The sequence below is a fragment of the Sphaeramia orbicularis genome, unplaced genomic scaffold (genome assembly GCF_902148855.1).
Source record: "Sphaeramia orbicularis unplaced genomic scaffold, fSphaOr1.1, whole genome shotgun sequence".
In the NCBI taxonomy this organism is placed as follows: Eukaryota; Metazoa; Chordata; class Actinopteri; order Kurtiformes; family Apogonidae; genus Sphaeramia; species Sphaeramia orbicularis.
The window spans coordinates 99,388-120,415 of NW_021941592.1; the positions used below are offsets into that span (position 1 = coordinate 99,388).

Consider the following 21,028-nt stretch of genomic DNA (forward strand, 5'->3'; position numbering starts at 1 on the left):
TAACTGTATGTATGTATATGTTAACAGCAGAGGGTTAACTGTATATATGTATATGTTAACAGCAGAGGGTTAACTGTATATATGTATATGTTAACAGCAGAGGGTTAACTGTATATATGTATATGTTAACAGCAGAGGGTTAACTGTATATATGTATATGTTAACAGCAGAGGGTTAACTGTATATATGTATATGTTAACAGCAGAGGATTAACTGTATATATGTATATGTTAACAGGAGAGGGTTAACTGTATATATGTATATGTTAACAGCAGAGGGTTAACTGTATATATGTATATGTTAACAGCAGAGGGTTAACTGTATATATGTATATGTTAACAGCAGAGGGTTAACTGTATATATGTATATGTTAACAGCAGAGGGTTAACTGTATATATGTATATGTTAACAGGAGAGGGTTAACTGTATATATGTATATGTTAACAGCAGAAGGTTAACTGTATATATGTATATGTTAACAGCAGAGGATTAACTGTATATATGTATATGTTAACAGGAGAGGGTTAACTGTATATATGTATATGTTAACAGCAGAAGGTTAACTGTATATATGTATATGTTAACAGCAGAGGATTAACTGTATATATGTATATGTTAACAGCAGAAGGGTTAACTGTATATATGTATATGTTAACAGCAGAAGGTTAACTGTATATATGTATATGTTAACAGCAGAGGGTTAACTGTATATATGTATATGTTAACAGCAGAAGGTTAACTGTATATATGTATATGTTAACAGCAGAAGGTTAACTGTATATATGTATATGTTAACAGCAGAGGTTAACTGTATATATGTATATGTTAACAGCAGAGTGAGTCTCAGTTGTGTGTTGGTGGTGTCATCTGGCCGGTGCCACCACATACAGTCCATGCTTCTGTAACACAGGTGTGTTCGCACGGTGAAATGATTAATGGCGTCGTTGTCGTGTGTGTCGGATGGAAAATGCGTGTGCGGAAAATAAAACGGTGTAAAGAGTGGGTGAAGTCGACGCTGTAGTGTAAGTGTTGTTTGTTGACGTTAAACATTAGCGTGTGAGTATGTGTGTGTAGGTGCTAATCATCTCCAGACCTCAGCCTTACCCCGCTGTGGCCGGTATGTCTGTGTGTGTGTCAGTGTGTGTGTGTGTGTCTGTGTGTGTGTCTGTGTGTGTGTGTCTGTGTGTGTGTGTCTGTGTGCATGCTCAGCCCTGCATTTTTTCCATCCCTATGTTTTTGTTTCATCTTCCCATTTTTTCCATTCCCTCACTGGACAGATAGGCAGGCGAGACATGTACACACACACACACACACACACACACACACACACACAGACACACACATACACACACATACACACACATGCACACACACACAGACAGGTGTGCACAAAACACACAACCAAGCAGTTAATAAAGGTTAAAACACACGACACACAACACTGACAACGAGGTGAAAGCTACAGGTAAGACTATGTAGACAAAAGTATGTGGACTAGGGATGCAAATTATTGATTAATTCATTAATCGTTATTTGGTTGTCCTTATCTATCAATTAACCATTAATTGATAAGTGGCGATTTTCCTGAGAACCTGCATTTCTTTTTCAATACGGTCTAAAAGAATAAAAGCTAAACATAGTGTATACACTTAATGAAAAAAACATGTCATATTCCTGAATGACTGATTTATTGAACCATTGGATACAGTCAGTGTTTCCTGTGGAATTCATCTGTTGATGTGGCGGTGTGGAATGGGGGGGTGCACGCACGTGTGTTTCATCGGGGGGGGGGGTGTGTACTCGCATGCACGCAGTACGGCCGGCGGATGTGTGCGTGTTGGTTGGTAACTGTGCGTGTGCGTGCGTCACTTCCTGTCCTACTTCTAATACTATGGGGGTATGGTGCAGTCTGTGCCCCCCCCCCCGCAGAAGTGAAAGTGAAACTTTTCACTCATTTCTCTTTTCCTCCTGAAGCTTCACAAATGCATTCCACCCCTGTGTCCTGGATCAGGAGTCTGGAGGAGGTTTAACTTCTGTCTCACTGACCATGGACTAGACCAACCTCCAGGAAAACACTCCGATACCGTGCGCGTATTTATTCGGGGGTGCACCGCTCCCACAAACAGACGGACCGTCTGTGTTTGGCTCCACCCACAAACAGATGGTCGGTCTGTGTTTGGCTCCACCCACAAACAGACGGTCGGTCTGTGTTTGGCTCCACCCACAAACAGACGGACCGGTCTGTGTTTGGCTCCACCCACAAACAGACGGACCGGTCTGTGTTTGGCTCCACCCACAAACAGACGGTCGGTCTGTGTTTGGCTCCACCCACAAACAGACGGACCGATCTGTGTTTGGCTCCACCCACAAACAGACGGTCGGTCTGTGTTTGGCTCCTCCTCCATGTCCACACAGACATTCTAACTCATCTACACCATGATCCGGTTCCATGACCGCCGATCCCAGCTGTGGTGTCGCAGCGCGGACAAACCGTCAGCCTTCAGACAGGTGTGGACAGGTAGACAAGGGCAATTACCTGACAATTAATAATTTAATCAAGTAAATTCTTATAGACAATTAATCATTAGTTGATTAATTGTTTACATCCCTAATGTGGACACGTTGAATTCAGGCGTTCCTTTTCTTTCTTTTCTCCCAGTAAACTATAGTGAAATATGGATGTTTCTAGGGATGTAATGATTACCAGTAAAACGGTAACCGGGGTAAAATTCCTGACAGTTAGTATTTGTAGAAAGTGCTACATAATTAAGATTTGATGATTAGCATTCGCAGGTGGCTTTGCTATAGGCTAGTTTATTCAATGAATGTTAAGAGGTTTCAGAAGACTTCCAGGATCAGCTAGTGCAAAGGAATGATTAAACTGATGCACAGAACGCAATGAAACCAGGAGACATGAGTCGCAAGTAAAAGTGGTACCATGTACCGACAAAAAAAATTTACAATAAATACAAATAAAGGTTTGATCAGCCAGTTATATTATTATGTCCTTTTATTCGGAAAAACAACTGTTCATAAGTTCTTAATTTGGGTGCACCTTAAAGAGTTTCAATCTGATAGATTTTTTTTCTGTTCTTCCAGACGAAATCACTTTCACACAGGTTTACGATCAGTTCCAATTCAATAAAGAAAAAAAACGAAGTCAGAAGTTCAAAAATCCAGGAAAAACAAAGTAGTCCGTTGTAGTCAAGAGTCTAAAATTAAACTAGGAAAGCACTCGGAGAGCGCAGACCTCCGCCAAGGCAGATCAGTGCCCCCCCCCCCCGATCACCACCGAAATGTAATCATTTCTTCCTTGTGCCAGTATCAACATTTCCTGAAATTTTCATGAAAACCCATCCATAACTTTTTAAGTTATCTTGCACACAGTCAGACAGACAAACCAACGCTGGCAAAAACAACCTCCTTGGTAGAGGAAGGACTTGTGATCACTTTGCTTTGTGTGTTTGTTTGTTTGTTAGCAAGATAACTCACAAAGTTATGAACGAATTTTCATGAAAATTTCTAGAAATGTTGAAACTGGCACAAGGAAGAAATGATTACATTTTGGTGGTGATTGGGGGGGGCAGACCTGTCTTGGTGGGGGTCTGTGCTCTTTGAGTGCTTTTCTAGTTCTAGTTTTGGACATTTCATTAGTTTTCGTTCATAATCTTGGCACTTTGCGTATTCATCCCATGTGCAGGACTGGACTCTTTTGGGGGTCAGTTTTGGTCCAGGGGCCGTATGTTGGACACCCTCTTCAGTTCCTACTGTATGGAATAAACACATGGTGTGTGTCCATGTCTTGAACCACAACAGTCAGACTCCAGCTCTAGGTGTTTTCCAGTTCCTTCCATAATCCCAGCTCTAAACCCTCTAAGTGGAGCTGCTCTGTGCTCCATCAGACCACAGTCTCCAGTTTCAGCCCCACAGGCTTGAAGCTGCACAAGTCAATGACGCCTTATCTGAGCAGAAAACCACACCTGAGGACCAGGACCCTTTTCCAGCTCTACCTGTGAGCGTTCCATCTGTGCCAGTCCTCCTAGTCTGAGTCAGATCTGCACATCCAAACCAAACTGAACCTGCTCACATTTTCCACTGGCCTCAGAACCTGTTTGTCTGCTGTTCCTCTCACAGTTTTTATCAGGGGTGGCTGTCTTGGAAAAACTGACATCATTCTTTGTTATCCGTTCATCCGTTCATTTTTCCTCCCATCCTTTCTAACCTGCTCCAGACGAGTCGTATTAAAAACTCTTATCTGTGGATCTGAACGCCGACGGCACACACTCACATGTGACTTTAAATCAACGCTCCGTTCTCGTCTTCCGGGCGTGTCCTGTTGGAAAGATCTGCAGGACTTTCCAGACCCACATCAGAGTTTTCCCTGACCTAAAACTCTTCTTCCACGCTGCTTTATTCAAGTTTTATTTGGCAGCTTTCTGCTCCATTTGAGTTGAAAACCATTTCACTGATTTAAAGCACAACAATTTGGAAAACAGGTTTTGCTTCATTTCCTGTAAAGTAGGGCTGATCTCTAAAGACACGTCACATTTTCAATTTTCCCTGTGATAATCTTTGATTTACTGGGACAAAGAACTCACTGTGCAACAACACTAAACAGTTAATGTAGCTAGATATACTATTAGGGCAGTGGTTCTTAACCTGGGTTCGATCGAACCCAGGTTAAGAACCACTGTATTAGGGGCTCCATCAGGAAATGTTATGCCATTTGGCAGCCATTAATCAGCTTTGTAGAAGGTATGGAAGCTACCAACATATCTGTGGAACTCAAATATCTGTGTACATTTTTGCTTTGTTATATTTATTTATTTTTACTTTATTGATTTTTAATTGTCTTTCCCCTTATTTATTTATTGAAGCGTATGTGAACTTGCATATATGCATATGTGTACATATATATATATATATATATATATATATATATATATATATATATGTAAGTGTATATATGTGTCTCTACATGTATGTGTTTGAAGGGGGTTTGTATATTTCTACACACTGGAAAAAAAAAAAATCTGTAATTTAACAGAATTTTCACCGTTTATTTTACAGATTTTTCCTGTATTTTCAAGATACAGAAAAATATCAATGAAATGACAAAAACAGACTGATTTTACATGTCAAATGGAAAATAACACGAAAAAACTAACTGTGAATAACCATAAAATTTTGGTTGACACAAAATATTGTCGAACATCTTCTCTGTATTTTTAAGTCCTTACTCATGTAACTGGTAAAGAACACTGAATGTTAGTTAATTCCAGTGCAGTTATAGTGGGTGCGTCCGAGGGAACAGTGGTTTGTGTAATGACTGAAGTTAAAGGTGGAAAAACAGGCTCAGTGGAAATTAACTGGGGACTCAATTAGCCTCCAGAATGTTCTTTATATATCATTAAGGAGAATGTGTTTGTGGTTTCATATGGCAGCAGAGGACAGCGCCTGCCTCATAAACACAGTCGTATACTGGTGGCTGCTATAGGAGGAGTAGAATTCAACCTGATCATCAGTCATGTGATGAGCTGCTGACGCTGATGGAAAAGGAAAAACAAGCGAGGAGCAGGAGGCCAAAGGGCACCTGGAGAAAAAAAAAAAAAAGACACCCAGGCTGGATTCTGTTTCTGATCCCGCTGCTTTTCCACTGGGTCGCTGCAAGGAATTGTGGGTCAGATGATGTATTGGTATGGTGAAATATTCCACTGAAGGCGTCATGGTTCTTCAGAATACAGTTGTTGGGCTGAGATGAGTGTGGATGAGTGTACCAGAGCAGAGAAATGAGTGGACTGGACGAGTGTCATGTGAGGATGAGACGCTCATTTAGGCACCGCTTTATTATCTGGTACATTCACCTGTTCACGGGAATAATGTTCATCATGTTATTAGAGCCGATCAGAGGAGTCCCACCCTGATACTGTGCATGGAAACTGGGAGGAAGCGCTAGAAAACAGTATATAAGATTAATATGTGAACCTTTACCTGGAATTAGGGGTTAAAGGGTTAATCTGTGAACCTTAAAGGGTTAATCTGTGAACTTTAAAGGGTTAAAGGGTTAATCTGTGACCCTTAAAGGGTTAAAGGGTTAATCTGTGAACTTTAAAGGGTTAATATGTGAACTTTAAAGGGTTAAAGGGTTAATCTGTGACCCTTAAAGGGTTAAAGGGTTAATCTGTGAACTTTAAAGGGTTAAAGGGTTAATCTGTGACCCTTAAAGGGTTAAAGGGTTAATCTGTGAAGTTTAAAGGGTTAAAGGGTTAATCTGTGACCCTTAAAGGGTTAAAGGGTTAATATGTGAACTTTAAAGGGTTAATCTGTGACCCTTAAAGGGTTAATATGTGAACTTTAAAGGGTTAATCTGTGACCCTTAAAGGGTTAAAGGGTTAATCTGTGACCCTTAAAGGGTTAAAGGGTTCATATGTGACCCTTAAAGGGTTAAAGGGTTAATCTGTGACCCTTAAAGGGTTAAAGGGTTCATATGTGACCCTTAAAGGGTTAAAGGGTTAATCTGTGACCCTTAAAGGGTTAAAGGGTTCATATGTGACCCTTAAAGGGTTAAAGGGTTAATCTGTGCCCCTTAAAGGGTTAACATGTGCCCCTTTTGGACTCCAGTCAGATTCCATGTGTCAGTTTCCTCCTCTACAGTCCTGTAGTGACTCAGTCCACACACTGGCTCTTCTGATCTGTTCTTTTGTTGTGGAATGCTCCAGTTTCACTTCTCTGTGACTCAGATCTTAGACTTTATTATATTCAGAGGCTCCAACAGTGAATGACTGCGTTTGTCACCACTGAGACATGTACTAAATTAGTCCTTGAAAGTCTTGTGTTCTTTTTTAAGCCGCTGTTCCGTGTGGAACTCACTGGTTCAAAAGAACCGTCTGTTGACTCATATTTGGACTTTTTGTACCAGTCAGCCATCTGACATACGTAGGCCTGGCACAGGAATACTGTTTAACCCTTAAAACTATCTGTATCATATGTGCTACACCAGGTTCTCAGACCTCTGTCTTATCAATAAGATCAATACTTTCCTTAACAACCTGTCGACTGTGACCTGGTATGTGTTTTCTGCCCCCTGGTGGATTATCATCCACTGCAGCCACTGAAGGGGCTTTTTAAATTTGGCCAGTATCGTTAAATCACATGCACACTTTTTGTAGGAAAGTCTTTGACAATTTTCAAAGTTACATTAAGAAGAACATTTATATTGTTTATTTTTTTAAATAAATACTTCATGTACTGAAACAATGCATAGTTACTTGATAATTGATTCTTTATAGTACAGTTAAACTGTGTTAAAATGTGCATATAAAAACATGTAGAGTCCATAGCAACTGTGTGTGTGTGTGTGTGTGTGTGTGTGAGACTACTACTACTGCTAATACTACTACTACTACTACATCTATTACTACTACTACTGCTTTTACTACTACACTGCAATTACTACTACTCCATCTATTACTACTGATTATAACTGATTCTCTCTCTCTCTGTGTCACACACACACACACAAACACACACAAACACAGAGAGAGTAGGGTTTTTCAAAATAAAAGCCTTATTATAAATGTGAAAAAAAAACCATAAAACCGCCAAAAAAAAAGAATGGGTGGAGGGAGGCGTGACCAGTAATGGGTGGCAGCGTGGGAGGGGGAACCCGGGCAGAGCGTGAGGTCCCGCCCAATGCAGCTTTAATCTTAACATTGATTTTGTTTTTGTTTTTATCCATGACTATGATTTTAAATGTTCTTCCTCTAAATTTCTACCATATATTTTTCCTGCTCTGACTGTAAATAATAATTTGCTTCTACATCTAACCATTGACTTTCTTCACATATCACTTAAAACTTTAAGGAAATATTGATGTTTCTAAACTCTATGGACATAAATATGTGGACACATCATGTCTCTAGCTGTCAGATGTCCTGTTCATGAGGATCTGACACAGAAACATCAATATTGATAATCAATATGATATCTATCCCATACTATTAAACTCTGTTCTGACATTAGTCCTTATTGTTTTGGATCCAAGACCCCTGTTAGAAAACACACACCTGGATTCAACATGTCCACATACTTTTGTCCACATAGTGTCTGAGTTAGACAGTTAGGACATGAGGATAACGATGTGTTTTGTTGTGATAAAAAGTCAAGAGTGTTGGAGTTTGTCTATTATTTCAGCTGGTTATTACTGTTCTAAAAGAACACCTGAAATAGATGCGGTCCACAGGAGCAGGAGCGCTTACATAACACAGCGGTGGAATCTGATTGGACGCGTCCCTGTGTCTGATGTCACATGTGTCTCATCCACTGGGATACAATGACACTGATGCAGGTTCCCATTTTTAGGACTTCCATATAAACCACAATGACAAAAGCACCAACAGGAGCGCAGACGTATGCCCTCCTCAGACATTATCACTACTATACTTCACCTACTAGCTCCATCTAGTGGTCAGGAGCTCAAAGCACCAACTTACACAGACTTTACTGAGCATTAAATGTGCATTAAATGTGCATTAAATGTGCTTAATGAATCACTGTCTACAGCTAATATGTATCCTTTGTATATCTAGTCATAAATATGCATGAAAATGTATAAATTTGTTACCAAGTGCTTAAATAAACTATTAAAACTGTATGCCTGTCTTTTTTTTCCCTACATAACCCAAATTCCTAACTCCCTACATAAACATTCCATTCTTCAAAACTCTTGCCATAAGTACGGTGGCCCAGAGGTGCAACAGCCCAAAAACTTATGCACAATAAGAAAAAAAATTAGAACAGCCCAAAAAATTATCCACTATAAGAAAAAAAAGGAGAAAAGCCCAAAAAATTATCCACTATAAGAAAAAAAAGGAGAAAAGCCCAAAAAATTATCCACTATAAGAAAAAAAAGGAGAAAAGCCCAAAAAATTATCCACTATAAGAAAAAAAAGGAGAAAAGCCCAAAAAATTATCCACTATAAGAAAAAAAAGGAGAACAGTCCAAAAAATTATCCGCTATAAGAAAAAAAAGGAGAACAGCCCAAAAAATTATCCACTATCTTTTTTTTTTCTGGGGGCTTAATTCAAGTTTTTTTTTTTTTTGCTTAAGTCAAGATTTTTTTTTTTTTTTTTTTTAGCTTAATTCAAGATTTTTTACATTTAATTCAAGATTTAGTTTGCTTAATTTAAGATTTTTTGTTTAATTCAAATTTTGTTTGCTTAATTCAAGATTTTTTGCTTAATTCAAGATTTTTTTGGAAACTTAATTTTTTGGCATGATTCAGTTTCTTTTTTGCATAATTCAAGGTTGTTGTTTTTTGCTTAATTCAGTAATTTTTTTTTTGCTTAATTCAAGATTTGTTTTGCTTAATTTATTTATTTTTTGCTTAATTAAAACTTTTTGGTTTAATTCAAGATTTTTTTTTGCATAATTCAAGATTTTTTGCTTAATTCAAGATTTTTTTAGTTAATTCAAGATTTTTTGCTTAATTCAAGATTTTTTTTTTTTTGCTTAATTAACATTATTTTTTTGTCCATCTGTGATGCAGTATTTTTTGATATTTTTCATTTAAAAGTATTCTAAACTAAATGCTGCCCTTTGAGTCTGTTTCAGATGCATTTCGACCTTTTACAATTCTGTGGAATATTTGTCTGAAACTGGTCCGGTTCAACAGTTATGAATGAAAATGTAGTGGGCGGTCCATCTGTGACGCCCTTGACCACGCCCATAAGTTACATCACACAGTTATAATTACCAGCACTTTCAAGCATTTAAACTCAAATCCGAGCACTTCCCCAGACCTTGAAAACACAACATTGAAATTCCAGTATTTTCCACCCGTACCTGTACCTGTGTTAATGACGTACCAGCGGCTGTGTCCTCGCCTTAGCCTTACCTTCAGACTGCCTTCGTTGAACAGTTCTTCTGGCACTTTACAGGCGATGAGGGCGTTGGGTAAATCTGTAAACTGGACGTCGACCGTGGCCTCCTCTGCGCTGCCATTCTCCGACTGCTGCATCACGACCGATTTACGATTATCTACACGTATTCCTGGGAAGACAAAGAGCACAAACGAGCGTATGAAGAAATATCAGCGTTAAAATGTTCATTAAGGTGGATTAATATTTAGTTTTGTGTGTATATCATGGATGGTCTACAGCACAGGTGTCAAACATGTGTCCCGGGGGCCAAATCCGGCCCACCAAAGAGTCCAGTCCGGCCCTGGGGATGAATTTATGAAATGCAAAAATTACACTAAGATATGAACAAGCCTTTTAGTTCAGGTTCCACATTCAGACTAGGGATGGAACCATATGAAAATTTCATATCACAGTAACTGTGACCAAAATGATCACGGTTATCATTATTATCGCGGTATTGTTGAAATTGTGCTCAAAATGTTCAAAAAGTATGAATACACACACTGAAAGAATTTAATCAAGTTGTATTTAAAGAAATTAAATAAAATAAAATTATAGTCCCAATGTTCCTTCTGTGTCAGAAACATTCCAATATTAACCCTTAGTGGTCTGAGTCTATTCTGTCTGTTTTTCAGTCCTTTTGATTTGGCCTTTATATACTATAGAAACAAATGTTTACTATACCCATGTTTGGATCTGTTTTTTCAGCACAACTTCATCTATATCATCTGTCTATTATTTTTTCACTTTAACCTACTATAAAAACACAAAAGGACAGAAAACACAAAAACAAAATATAAAATCCAATTTAAAAAATGTATATAATTTATTGCATAAATAACACACAGATGTTTAATGAACCTTTTCAAAGACTTTAAAAGTGAATACTGGTTCCAAATATTAGGTATAGAAAATTGAAATTGTAATTAATTAAAACTATACTCAAATATTTGACATAAAAGCAGATCTTTACATAGGGTTTTTTTCCCCTAAAAGTGCGGTAATCAAACACAGTTATCATGAGAATTAGAATTTAAACGCTAATACTAACCGTCTGTGATTTTACCGCCATTTATCGTTATACCAGTAATCGTTCCATCCCTAATACTGACTAATTCAATCTCAAGTGGGCAGGATTCAGTAAAATACTATCATAATAACATAGAAATAATGACAACTCCAAATTTTTCTCTTTGTAAATGTAAATATTTTCATGTATTTACACGAAAAAAAAAGTATAATTTCCCAAAAAATGTGGATGACCTGAAATGTCTTAAGAGAAGTAAGTACAATTTTAACATAATGATTTTGGTCACAATAACCGTGATATGAAATGTTCATATGGTTACATCCCTACTATTTTCAGGCTTGTCTTACAAAGATGGCAAAATGTTAATAGAATAGACAACATTCAATTAATTATCAAATCAAATTCCAACTTTGATCCACATCCATAGGATCATATCAGTCCTACAGATATGTATAAATAGGTATATGATGTATTTGGTCCTATTTTACAGTCGAGCTGAAATGATTAATCGACTCAAAGTGTTCCAAAAAAAAAAAAAAATCATTCAACCACACTTCTCCTGAATCAAAGCTTTGTTTCCTTCATTTTTCTGCTGTTAAACATTGGTTCCACAGTTGTGTTTCACATGGACGCTTATTGTGACGCACAAAGAAGCTTAAATTCAGGAAAACTGCAATAGAATATTTCCCTTCAATCAATTCGAGTTGATTAATCGAATGGTGAATTTTTGCATTCGCTTCAAGCACCTAATTGATTAATCGTTTCAGCTCTATTTTACAGCCTTACCTGCATGAGGTTTTTCTTAGTTATCTAATGTACAATTTTATGCGTCATTTAGATGAGTCATAAAAAGCATCAGTATTAAAACCAGCTGCTGTGTGTAGACATCCAAGCTAAGAAAAATACAAAACACTAACCTACACATTACTGCTTTTCAACTTCTTGTATCAAATTGCTACAGTTTTTATCTCCCATGTTTTATGTTTTTTAATTGTTTTCATTCGCTACGAATCTGAAATGAATCCAACAAAAGCAAACTGAAGTGATTTTTCACTGGCTAACGCCCATCCCGTCTGTAAGGATGGACAAGCTAACGAGCTGACGGACTTATGAACATGTAAGATACGTACCAGTGAAGTTTTAGGCGTTAGATCATGATGATCTGGAGTCCAGCTGCTGGGTTATTTCCTTTCTGTCAGCCTAAAGTAGTAAAGCTGTCCTCCTGCTCCTGATTATATTAGCTTACACTAAGCTTTATGCTAGCTAGCACACAAACTAAAAGAATGCTCCCAAACAAGCGAAAATGCGGAATATTCCGTCGATACCTTCAGTCTTTTAATTACAAACAAGCGTATCCTCAGGTAGGAAACGCTGTCTTGAATAGTAACAAGGTATATTTTAATATTTTTACAATAAATAAGCCTCTCGAGTCAGTTGTTAGCTGGTCGCAGAGGATAAAGGAAGTGACGTCAATGAGACCGCAGCTGATGTCTATTTCCGGTTTTGCCTTTTTGTATATTTTAATGATTTTTATTTCTGCTATTTTTCTTTTAATTCTATTCCTTATACTAAAAATATAGACAATATAAACAGGAGTAAAATGAATTTTACACAATTACCGATAGTTCAAAATGTAATTGATACAAAAAACGCAATTATGGACGATTAGAGAACGTAGATGACTTTTTTTAATTTTTTTTTTTTTTTTACAAACTGAACCATGAAATATAGATTTATGTGATTAAAAAATACCTCCTCTGACAAAATATGTCAGATGTCAGTAGTAACAAGGTGTATTTTTTAACATTAAATAATACGGAATATTTCATAGAAGCAGTAACATAATGACTGAGGAGGAGACGCTGGCACCAATTTTCATCTACTGTACTAATATTAAAAAAAAATGCTGTGTAAGTTTGACCGTTTACATCAGGGGTGTCGAACTCATTTTAATTCAGTTCCACATTCAGCCCGATATGATCTCAAGTGGGCCGGACCAGTAAAATAATAACAGTGAAAAAAGTAAAATTAAACTATGATAATGTTTACATCTACAAAAATCTGAATAACATGAACAACTGGAAACATCTTAAGAAAAGCAACTCCAGTTTTAACAATATTCTGCCTCAGATTATCAGTTTATCATTTACACATGTGCATTACAACTTACATTACAATTACAAAGGCATGAAACATTTAATAACAGGCAGAATATTGGTAAGATTACATTTAAGACATTTCAGGTTTTTCACATTTTTTGTAAAATAACGTTTTTTTTTAGTATAAACATTTTTATGTAATTTTACTTTTTTACACTAAAACAAAGATAAAATTTGCTGTTTTCATTGTTTATAGGTTTAATATGATTGTTTTTTACTGGTTCTGATCCACTTGAGCTTTAACTGGTCTGTATGTGGAATCTGAATTAAAATGAATTTGACATCCTCGATTGTTAATGTCTTCAGTGTAATTTTTGTATTTGACAAATCCATCCTACGGGCCAGATTGGATCCTTTGGTGGGCTGGATTTGGCCCCCGGGACGCATGTTTGTCACCTGTGCTTTACATCATGTCACCATCTCATTTACAGTTTAGATTTCGCCCTCCTCTGGCAGTATCCACATATTACAGGTCATAAAGGTGTTACACAACTCTTACTGTAATATTTGATTATGGGGAAAAAAAATCATATAGAGATTAATGAAGCAAAAGTTTCACATAATTAAAATATTTTGATTCTGACATCAGTATCAAACACTGGGAAAAAAGAGAGATGGTGAAAATGTAAGGAATGAATGTGTTTGTGAGTGACAGCTCTGATTTTACAGCAAAGACATGTAGAATTCTTTAATAAACATGGGTGGAAGTTGAAAGGTTTGTAACTTAACCCACACTTTTAGGGTCAAACACACAAAATGTGCCATATATATGCACATATATACACTGTAAAAAAAATCCAGTAAAAAAAAAACTGTAATATTCCAGCAGTTGGGGTGCTGAAAAAATACTGTTAAATAACAGAAAATAACCATCTCATAAAAATACAGTCATTTTCCATAATTCAAATACAATTTTTTGCCCTAACTTTACATGAGATTTTTTTTTTTTTTTTTAACTTTTTAATGTTTAATAAAAAGTATTTTCATGTATTAAAACAATCCAATTCCCTATAAATATATATATAAATAATTTTCAGTGAGACTCAGCTGTCCAATCCACTGATAAAAACTGTATTTGGACAGTTTATCAGTGCTTATACATGTTATACATTCACAAAAATACATTTATTCAACATTTTTGTTGTGAAACCTCCTGTAATTACACAAGATATTTGTCAATTAACAAACAAGTCTGGTTCAACTGACAGAACTAATACTTCTGTTACCGTTAATTGTCAGTAATTTCATCTGGTTTTAATATTTTTTTACAGTATTAAACTTTAAATTAACAGTTTAATCTCATAAATAACACAGAAATATTTGTGAAATTATGATATATTTGCAAATGTATTTTAACTGTATTTTTCTGTGAAAAAAGAAAAAAAATTCTTTTAAAAAAGTGAAATTTTATGGTTATTTACAGTTACAGTTTTTTGTGTTATTTTCCATTTGACATGTAAAATCACAGTCTGTTTTTGTCATTTCATTGATATTTTCCTGTATCCGAAAAATACAGGGAAAATCTGTGAAATAAACGGTAAAAATTCTGTAAAATTATAGATTTTTTTTTACAGTGTGAGTGCCAGCCTTGATTTTACAGTAAAGACATGTAGAATTCTTTAATAAACATGGGTGGAAGTTGAAAGGTTTGTAACTAAACCCACACTTTTAGGGTCAAACACACAAAATGTGCCATATATGTACATATATATAGAAGTTTGTCAGTAACTCTCATGGGTATTATTTGTGATGTGTGTTTGTGTGTGTGCTTGTGTTTGTGTTGAACCTCACCTCATGTGGTGCCGGTCCCAGGGTGGCAAAGGGGTTTAAGCTTCTGGTCATGTGGGGATCAGCCTCCATCTAATCCTCTGGAGAGAGAGGGAGAGAGGTAGACTGTATTTATTGATGTCTGACTGCTTAAGTACTGGATCTAAGTCAGAGCTCCATCGTCACGAACACAGACCGAACTAACAGACCTACAGAAGCTCAAATCTCACAGTCTGTTTCATTTCCTCTTTTCTTTTCATTGGCTGTTTGTAACTTTCTGGGAATCTTACATGGAATTTTCCTTTCACCACAACTTGAAGATCGACTGGAATTCCTGAGGCTGCTGCGATATTTGAGTCCTGACATGAACCTGGGAACAGTGTAAGCTTCATCTGGGACCTGGGACTGTGCTGGGGTTTATTTCTTCTACCTGTTAAACTGGAACATCTCGTCTCTGAACGAGTTTTCTTTTGCCTTTCTACTCTTTCTTGAGTGCTGCCCATCCTATAATTTTCTCGAACATTTCTAAAGCTGCTGATCTCGGACGTGTTTTTGCGTTCTTGTCCTGAACACAAACATCCCCGATGGCAGAGTCAGGCTCTTGTCCGAACCCAGACGTGTCCAACGGCACCGGTGTGCACAGTCTGGTAGGCTTTTGTTTAGAGATGGATACCAAGAGAGGAAGAGAAGATGAAGAGGGAGAAGAGGAAGATGAAGAGGTGGAACTGGCAGAGGAAGTAGGAGAGGATGTTTTGATGGGGGGAGAAAATGGAGGTGAAATGGAGGATGGAACAGCGCTAATATCAAATGGAGTCAAAGATGAAGATGGATCGGAGGAAAACGGAGAAACAGAAGAAGAAGAGCACAACAAGGAAGGTGACCAGATAGAAGAGAAAAAAGAGGAAGGCAAGGAGGAGGGGGAGGAGGAGGGGGAGGAGGAGGGGGAGGAGGAGGGGGAGGAGTCAAAAGGGGCAATGACACCAATGGAAAACCCATGTTTTTGTTCAATATCAGCAGAAGTCATGAAGGGTTTGGTAGAAAGCAACGAGGAAAATGAAGAAAACAAAGAAGAGGAAGTCGAAGCAGAGTCAGAAACACTGTCCAGAGACGAAAAGTCAAATGAGGACACGATGTCAGAAGATCAGGTTATTTCTACCACTGATGCTGAGACTAGACTGGAGGAGTCAACCCAGGACAAACCAGACCATGTTGTATCGAGTGGCAGTGAAACAACAGAAGGTGTTGAGAACCTGGTGGAAGACGCAACCGCTCTAACAACAGAGACCAATGAAGTCCACATCCAAGAGGAAGTAGACACCGATGTAACTGATACGCACGATGTTTTAGCTTCCGATGCCACGGTGGAGGTGGATCGAAACAGCCAGTTCAACACTGAGAACCAGGAGGAAAGAAATGACAAACAGGAAGAGACGTCGGCACCAGAAGAAAAGATCAACACCGACGCAGAAGACAAAGATGACGAAACTGAGGAGGTGGTGGAAGACAGCGTACGCACCTCTGTGGATGTTTTAAAAGTGGAAAATAGACCCGATGCAAAGGTAGAGGAACCGGAGATGGTCTGTGTAGATCCTGTTCCACCGATAGAAGGAAGGATTGAGGAACTACAGGCGGTAGGGATCAACCAGACAGAACCAGAGGAAGAACAACAGGTTGGAGTTAATGTTCTGACATTGACGGATGAAGCCGAAGAGACCAGGGATAATATTACAGAGCCAACGGACCAGGACGAGCGCAAAGAACCAAGCGCTTTGCTGAAAACTGAGACTGTTCAAGTAGTAGCAGTCGATCCTCCAGAGCTGGAACCTCAGGATGCAAAAGATAGACCTTTAGATCTGGATTTGGACCAGGTGGAAGAGGCTTTGGAGCTGGAGGAAAGAGGTGAAGCTGAACTAGACCAGGTCACAACAGAGGATTCAACAAAAGACTCAGATGATCCTCAAGATCAACCTTTAGAGCTCCTCAATTCTGGAGACAAACTGGAAGAAGAGCATCTGGGAAAGGCTTCTGTGGAAGAAGAAACACAAGGAGAAGCAGCAGAGGAAGCAGAAGTGGAGGAAGAGGAAGAGCCTGTGACTGTACTGGATGATGACGTTGAAGAGATAGAAGAGAAAAGGAGTGCAGAAGATGAAGATCAAAGTCCTGTCGCTGTCACCGCACCTGAGGAAGAAGCTCAGGAAAAGGATGGAGAACGCCAAGAGCAGGAAGAAGAGAAGGTCAAAGTGGAAAAAGAGAAGGACGAGAAGCAGATAGAGGTCAAAGATGAGCAAGAAAAGGCAAAAGAAAACACCGAGGTAGAGTCGTCGATGAACGGAAAAGTCAAAGAGTTGAAGGAAGCGATGGAGAACGGGAACATCAGCGCCGAGCCGCTTCGGAGGGAGTCCTGGGGCGCGACGAGAGCGCCCAGGAGAAAAGATAACGACTGGATTAAAAAAGACCAAGAAGACGAAGACAAGGTCCCGGAAATGAAGGACTGGAGGAAAGAACTGAGGCCCGTGAAAAAAGAGGGGTGGGAATGTGAGAGGGGGGGGCGAAAGGACGACTGGATTAAAGAGCTGAAGTCTGTGATCAAAGACGAGTCGGCGTCCAAGAGGAGGGACGAGCAGGTGAAGAAGAAACGAGTGGTGCTGCTGGAGGACGGACGCTCCTACGTACCGCAGAGGGAGGAGATGATGGAGGAGGTGAAGCTGATCTCCCACCGCAGGGCGGAGACGCCGTTCCCCCCCCAGAGGAACAACACGTCTGAGCAGCAGGACTACAAGGTCTCACTGTACGTCAAGGTAAGACTCACACACAAACACCACTTCACCTTCAATACAAGCAACGACAACAACAACAAAAAACAGAGTTCTGATGTCCGAGCATCAGCGTCATGTTCCAGATTCCAGGATCAGTGTCCAGCTGAAAACACACGAGGTCAGGTGACTGTAGGTAAACATGATGAAGCTGAGGATTTGAAAGGATGAACAGAAGAGTGACTGGAGCGAAACTGTAGAATGATTTTGGTTTTTACTTTCTTTTCCTTGTTTTTTTATATTCACAAAAAAAACCCACAAAATATAATAATAATAATAATAATAATAATAATAATAATAATAATAATAATAATAATAATAATAATAATAATAATAAACTGTACTGAGAATCAGATCCAGAACCAGAATCAGAATTGGAATCAGAATCGGAATCAATTTTTTTTTTTTAAATTTACTTTACCTTTATTTATCCAGGAAAACCTCATTGAGATTAAAAATGTCTTTTCCAGAGTGTCCTGGCCAAGACAGGCAGCAGTACATTCAACAGTTACAGACACAAACTTTCACACATAAAAACAAAAACAAGGTATCAGGATTGGAATCAGAATCAGAATCAGAATCAAAATCAGAATCAGTATCAGAGTGCACTCAGGTTGATTTTAGAATCTGATTAAACTCTTTCAATCACAAATGTTGAATGTGAGGCTGCGTTCACATGCAGGTGAATGTGTCCATATGTGACCTGGATCTGATCTGTTCAAGACAGTCTGAACAGCACTGATCTGACCCAGACCACCTTCATATGTGGTCCTAAATCTGACCCAGACCACCTTCATATGTGGTCCTAAATCTGACCCAGACCACTTTTATATGTGGTCCTAAATCTGACCCAGACCACTTTTATATGTGGTCCTAAATCTGACCCAGACCACCTTCATATGTGGTCCTAAATCTGACCCAGACCACTTTTATATGTGGTCCTAAATCTGACCCAGACCAGTTTTATATGTGGTCCTAAATCTGACCCAGACCACCTTCATATGTGGTCCTAAATCTGACCCAGACCACCTTCATATGTGGTCCTAAATCTGACCCAGACCACCTTCATATGTGGTCCTAAATCTGACCCAGACCACTTTTATATGTGGTCCTAAATCTGACCCAGACCACTTTCATATGTGGTCCTAAATCTGACCCAGACCACTTTCATATGTGGTCCTAAATCTGACCCAGACCACCTTCATATGTGGTCCTAAATCTGATACGGACCTGATATTTTCCAATGTGACTCCAGTCTGAACACCCAGTTCACATTTATCCAACCTTTACGTAATTGAAATATGACAAACGTCCCAGGTGTTGGTCCCAGGTGTTGGTCCCAGGTGTTGGTCCTCCATATTTCCTTCTGTAAACACAGTGTGTGTCTGCGTGGTCTGGTATTCCATCAGGACCTCTTTAGTCCATGTGGGTCACTTCAGGACCTCTTTAGTCCATGTGGGTCACTTCAGGGTCACATTCAGTTCAGACTCAAAACTGATAGAAGTTGCATTTTAATGTAGAATATGAAAAAATACAAAAAAATCACAAAAGAGCTTGAATTAAGCAAAATAAATAAATAAATAAAAATCTTGAATCAAGCAAAAAAAATCTTGAATTAAACAAAAAATCTTGACTTCAGAAAAAATTCTTGAATTGAGCCAAAAAAAAAAAATCTTGAATTAAGCCCATACCAAAAAAGAATAACTCCATATTTTCTTCTCGGTTTGATGTGAAAAAATATGACATTATGTCTATAAATAATGACAACTTCAAATGTTTGTCTTTGTTTTAGTGCAAAAAAATCCCATTAAATTGTGAAACTCTTTCCATTTCCAAACTCTCCTGTACCAATAAAATGTGACTAACCTGAACAAATGTGTCCAACCTGAAATGTCTGTATTAAATTCAGTCCAGTTTGAACTCTTTTCTTCCTGTTCCTCAGTGTTTAGTGTCTTTGGAGATCTGATCCAGAATGCACATGGACTAATGAGAAGTGGAGGAAGAAGACTGAGAAAAGTACACTGATTTTACTGAAGAAATTTCAGTTTGTTCAGGTTCTTCACATCTGTTTTGTTTGGATAGTTTATAAAAGGAAGTATTTTCATAAGTTAATTGTTTTGGTTTTTTTGCACTAAAACACAGACATAAATTTGTAGTTGTCATTATTCATCAGTTCTTCTGTTCTTATTTGACTGGTTTGGTCCACTGCAGATTAAATCAGGCTGAATGTGGAAGCTGAAAGAACAGGAGTTTAGAACCCTGCAGTAGATGATGAAATATATGAATAAAAACCTGTTAAAACCAAACAGAAAAGCAGGCAGACGTCTTGTCCTTTGGAGGACAGTGTGTGTGTGTGTGTGTGTGTGTGTGTGTGTGTGTGTGTGTGTGTGTGTGTGTGTGTGTGTCAGATCCAGTGATAGTCAGTGGAAGGGAAAGGCCATGTTGATCTTCTTACCTGATCCCATTAAGTCCGTGTCGTCCTAATCCGTCCTCCGGTGCACGGCAGCCAGTGTTGGACAGGCTCCTTGGAAAATGTAGTGAGTTAAGCTCACAGTTCCTCTGCCATGAATGAAGCTTCAGTCCACAGAAGCACCAGCAGGCGAATGGAGAAGCTCAGTTACACAAACACCACAGAAGTAACTCACTACATGTGGAGATACTTTAAGTTGAGCCAACTTAACCTGGAGACAAACATAAGAACGTACATGTTTAAATGACCAAACATGCAAAGTCAGTTCCACTGGGTTATCAGTATGTCAGAGGAACGATAACTACAGACCACAGACCAAACATTACTGACCCATTACTGACATCTGCAGACCACGATGGAATTAACAATGTTCACTACAGTCCAAAGGACTCTATGCTCCGCCCACTACTTCCTGAACTTAAGGCAGCTCCTTTATTTCCTGTCTTTCATTATTGGACACACTCATTAATCCAGGTGTGTCTAATTAATCAGTATCACAACAAGAAGCAGCAGACACACCTTGATTAATGAGTGTGTCCAATAATGAAAGACAGGAAATGAAGGAGCTGCCTGAAGTTCAGGAAGTAGTGGGCGGAGCTTAGAGCCCACTGGAGTTCAGTCATGTGGAAGTCCAGGGCAGTGAACAGAATGTTTTGGATGGCTGTGCAGACAGAGGACCCACTACAAACCAGGCGTTTCACCCAGGGGGCGGGGCTCTACGTCCTAAAAACCAGGCGTTTCACCCAGGGGGCGGGGCTCTACGTCCTAAAAACCAGGCGTTTCACCCAGGGGGCGGGGCTCTACGTCCTAAAAACCAGGCGTTTCACCCAGGGGGCGGGGCTCTACGTCCTAAAAACCAGGCGTTTCA

General features: G+C 38.7%; 2 protein-coding genes across 6 annotated transcripts in view; one reads left to right on the forward strand and one right to left on the reverse strand.

Annotated features, from left to right (window-relative positions):
• LOC115416338 (calcipressin-1-like) overlaps positions 1 to 12,409 on the reverse strand; it is a 28,866-nt gene extending 16,457 nt beyond the window's left edge. The window contains exons 1-2 of one of the 2 annotated variants that reach the window (XM_030130083.1): positions 12,277 to 12,409; positions 9,897 to 10,051 (exon numbers count right to left, since the gene is read on the reverse strand). In XM_030130083.1, the coding sequence (XP_029985943.1) occupies positions 9,897 to 10,019 (123 nt within the window). In that variant the 5' untranslated portion in view covers positions 10,020 to 10,051; positions 12,277 to 12,409. Of the gene's footprint in view, positions 1 to 9,896; positions 10,052 to 12,081 lie in introns of both variants that reach the window. The other variant, XM_030130082.1, reaches the window with a different exon arrangement.
• LOC115416336 (chloride intracellular channel protein 4-like) overlaps positions 6,688 to 21,028 on the forward strand; it is a 28,155-nt gene continuing 13,814 nt past the window's right edge. For 2 of the 4 annotated variants that reach the window (XM_030130077.1, XM_030130078.1), the window contains exons 1-4: positions 6,688 to 6,694; positions 10,161 to 10,165; positions 11,790 to 11,793; positions 16,289 to 17,675. In XM_030130077.1, the coding sequence (XP_029985937.1) occupies positions 16,452 to 17,675 (1,224 nt within the window). In that variant the 5' untranslated portion in view covers positions 6,688 to 6,694; positions 10,161 to 10,165; positions 11,790 to 11,793; positions 16,289 to 16,451. Of the gene's footprint in view, positions 6,695 to 7,676; positions 7,683 to 8,991; positions 8,999 to 10,160; positions 10,166 to 11,789; positions 11,794 to 15,013; positions 15,615 to 16,096; positions 16,102 to 16,288; positions 17,676 to 21,028 lie in introns of those variants that run through there. The other 2 variants (XM_030130080.1, XM_030130079.1) reach the window with 2 other exon arrangements.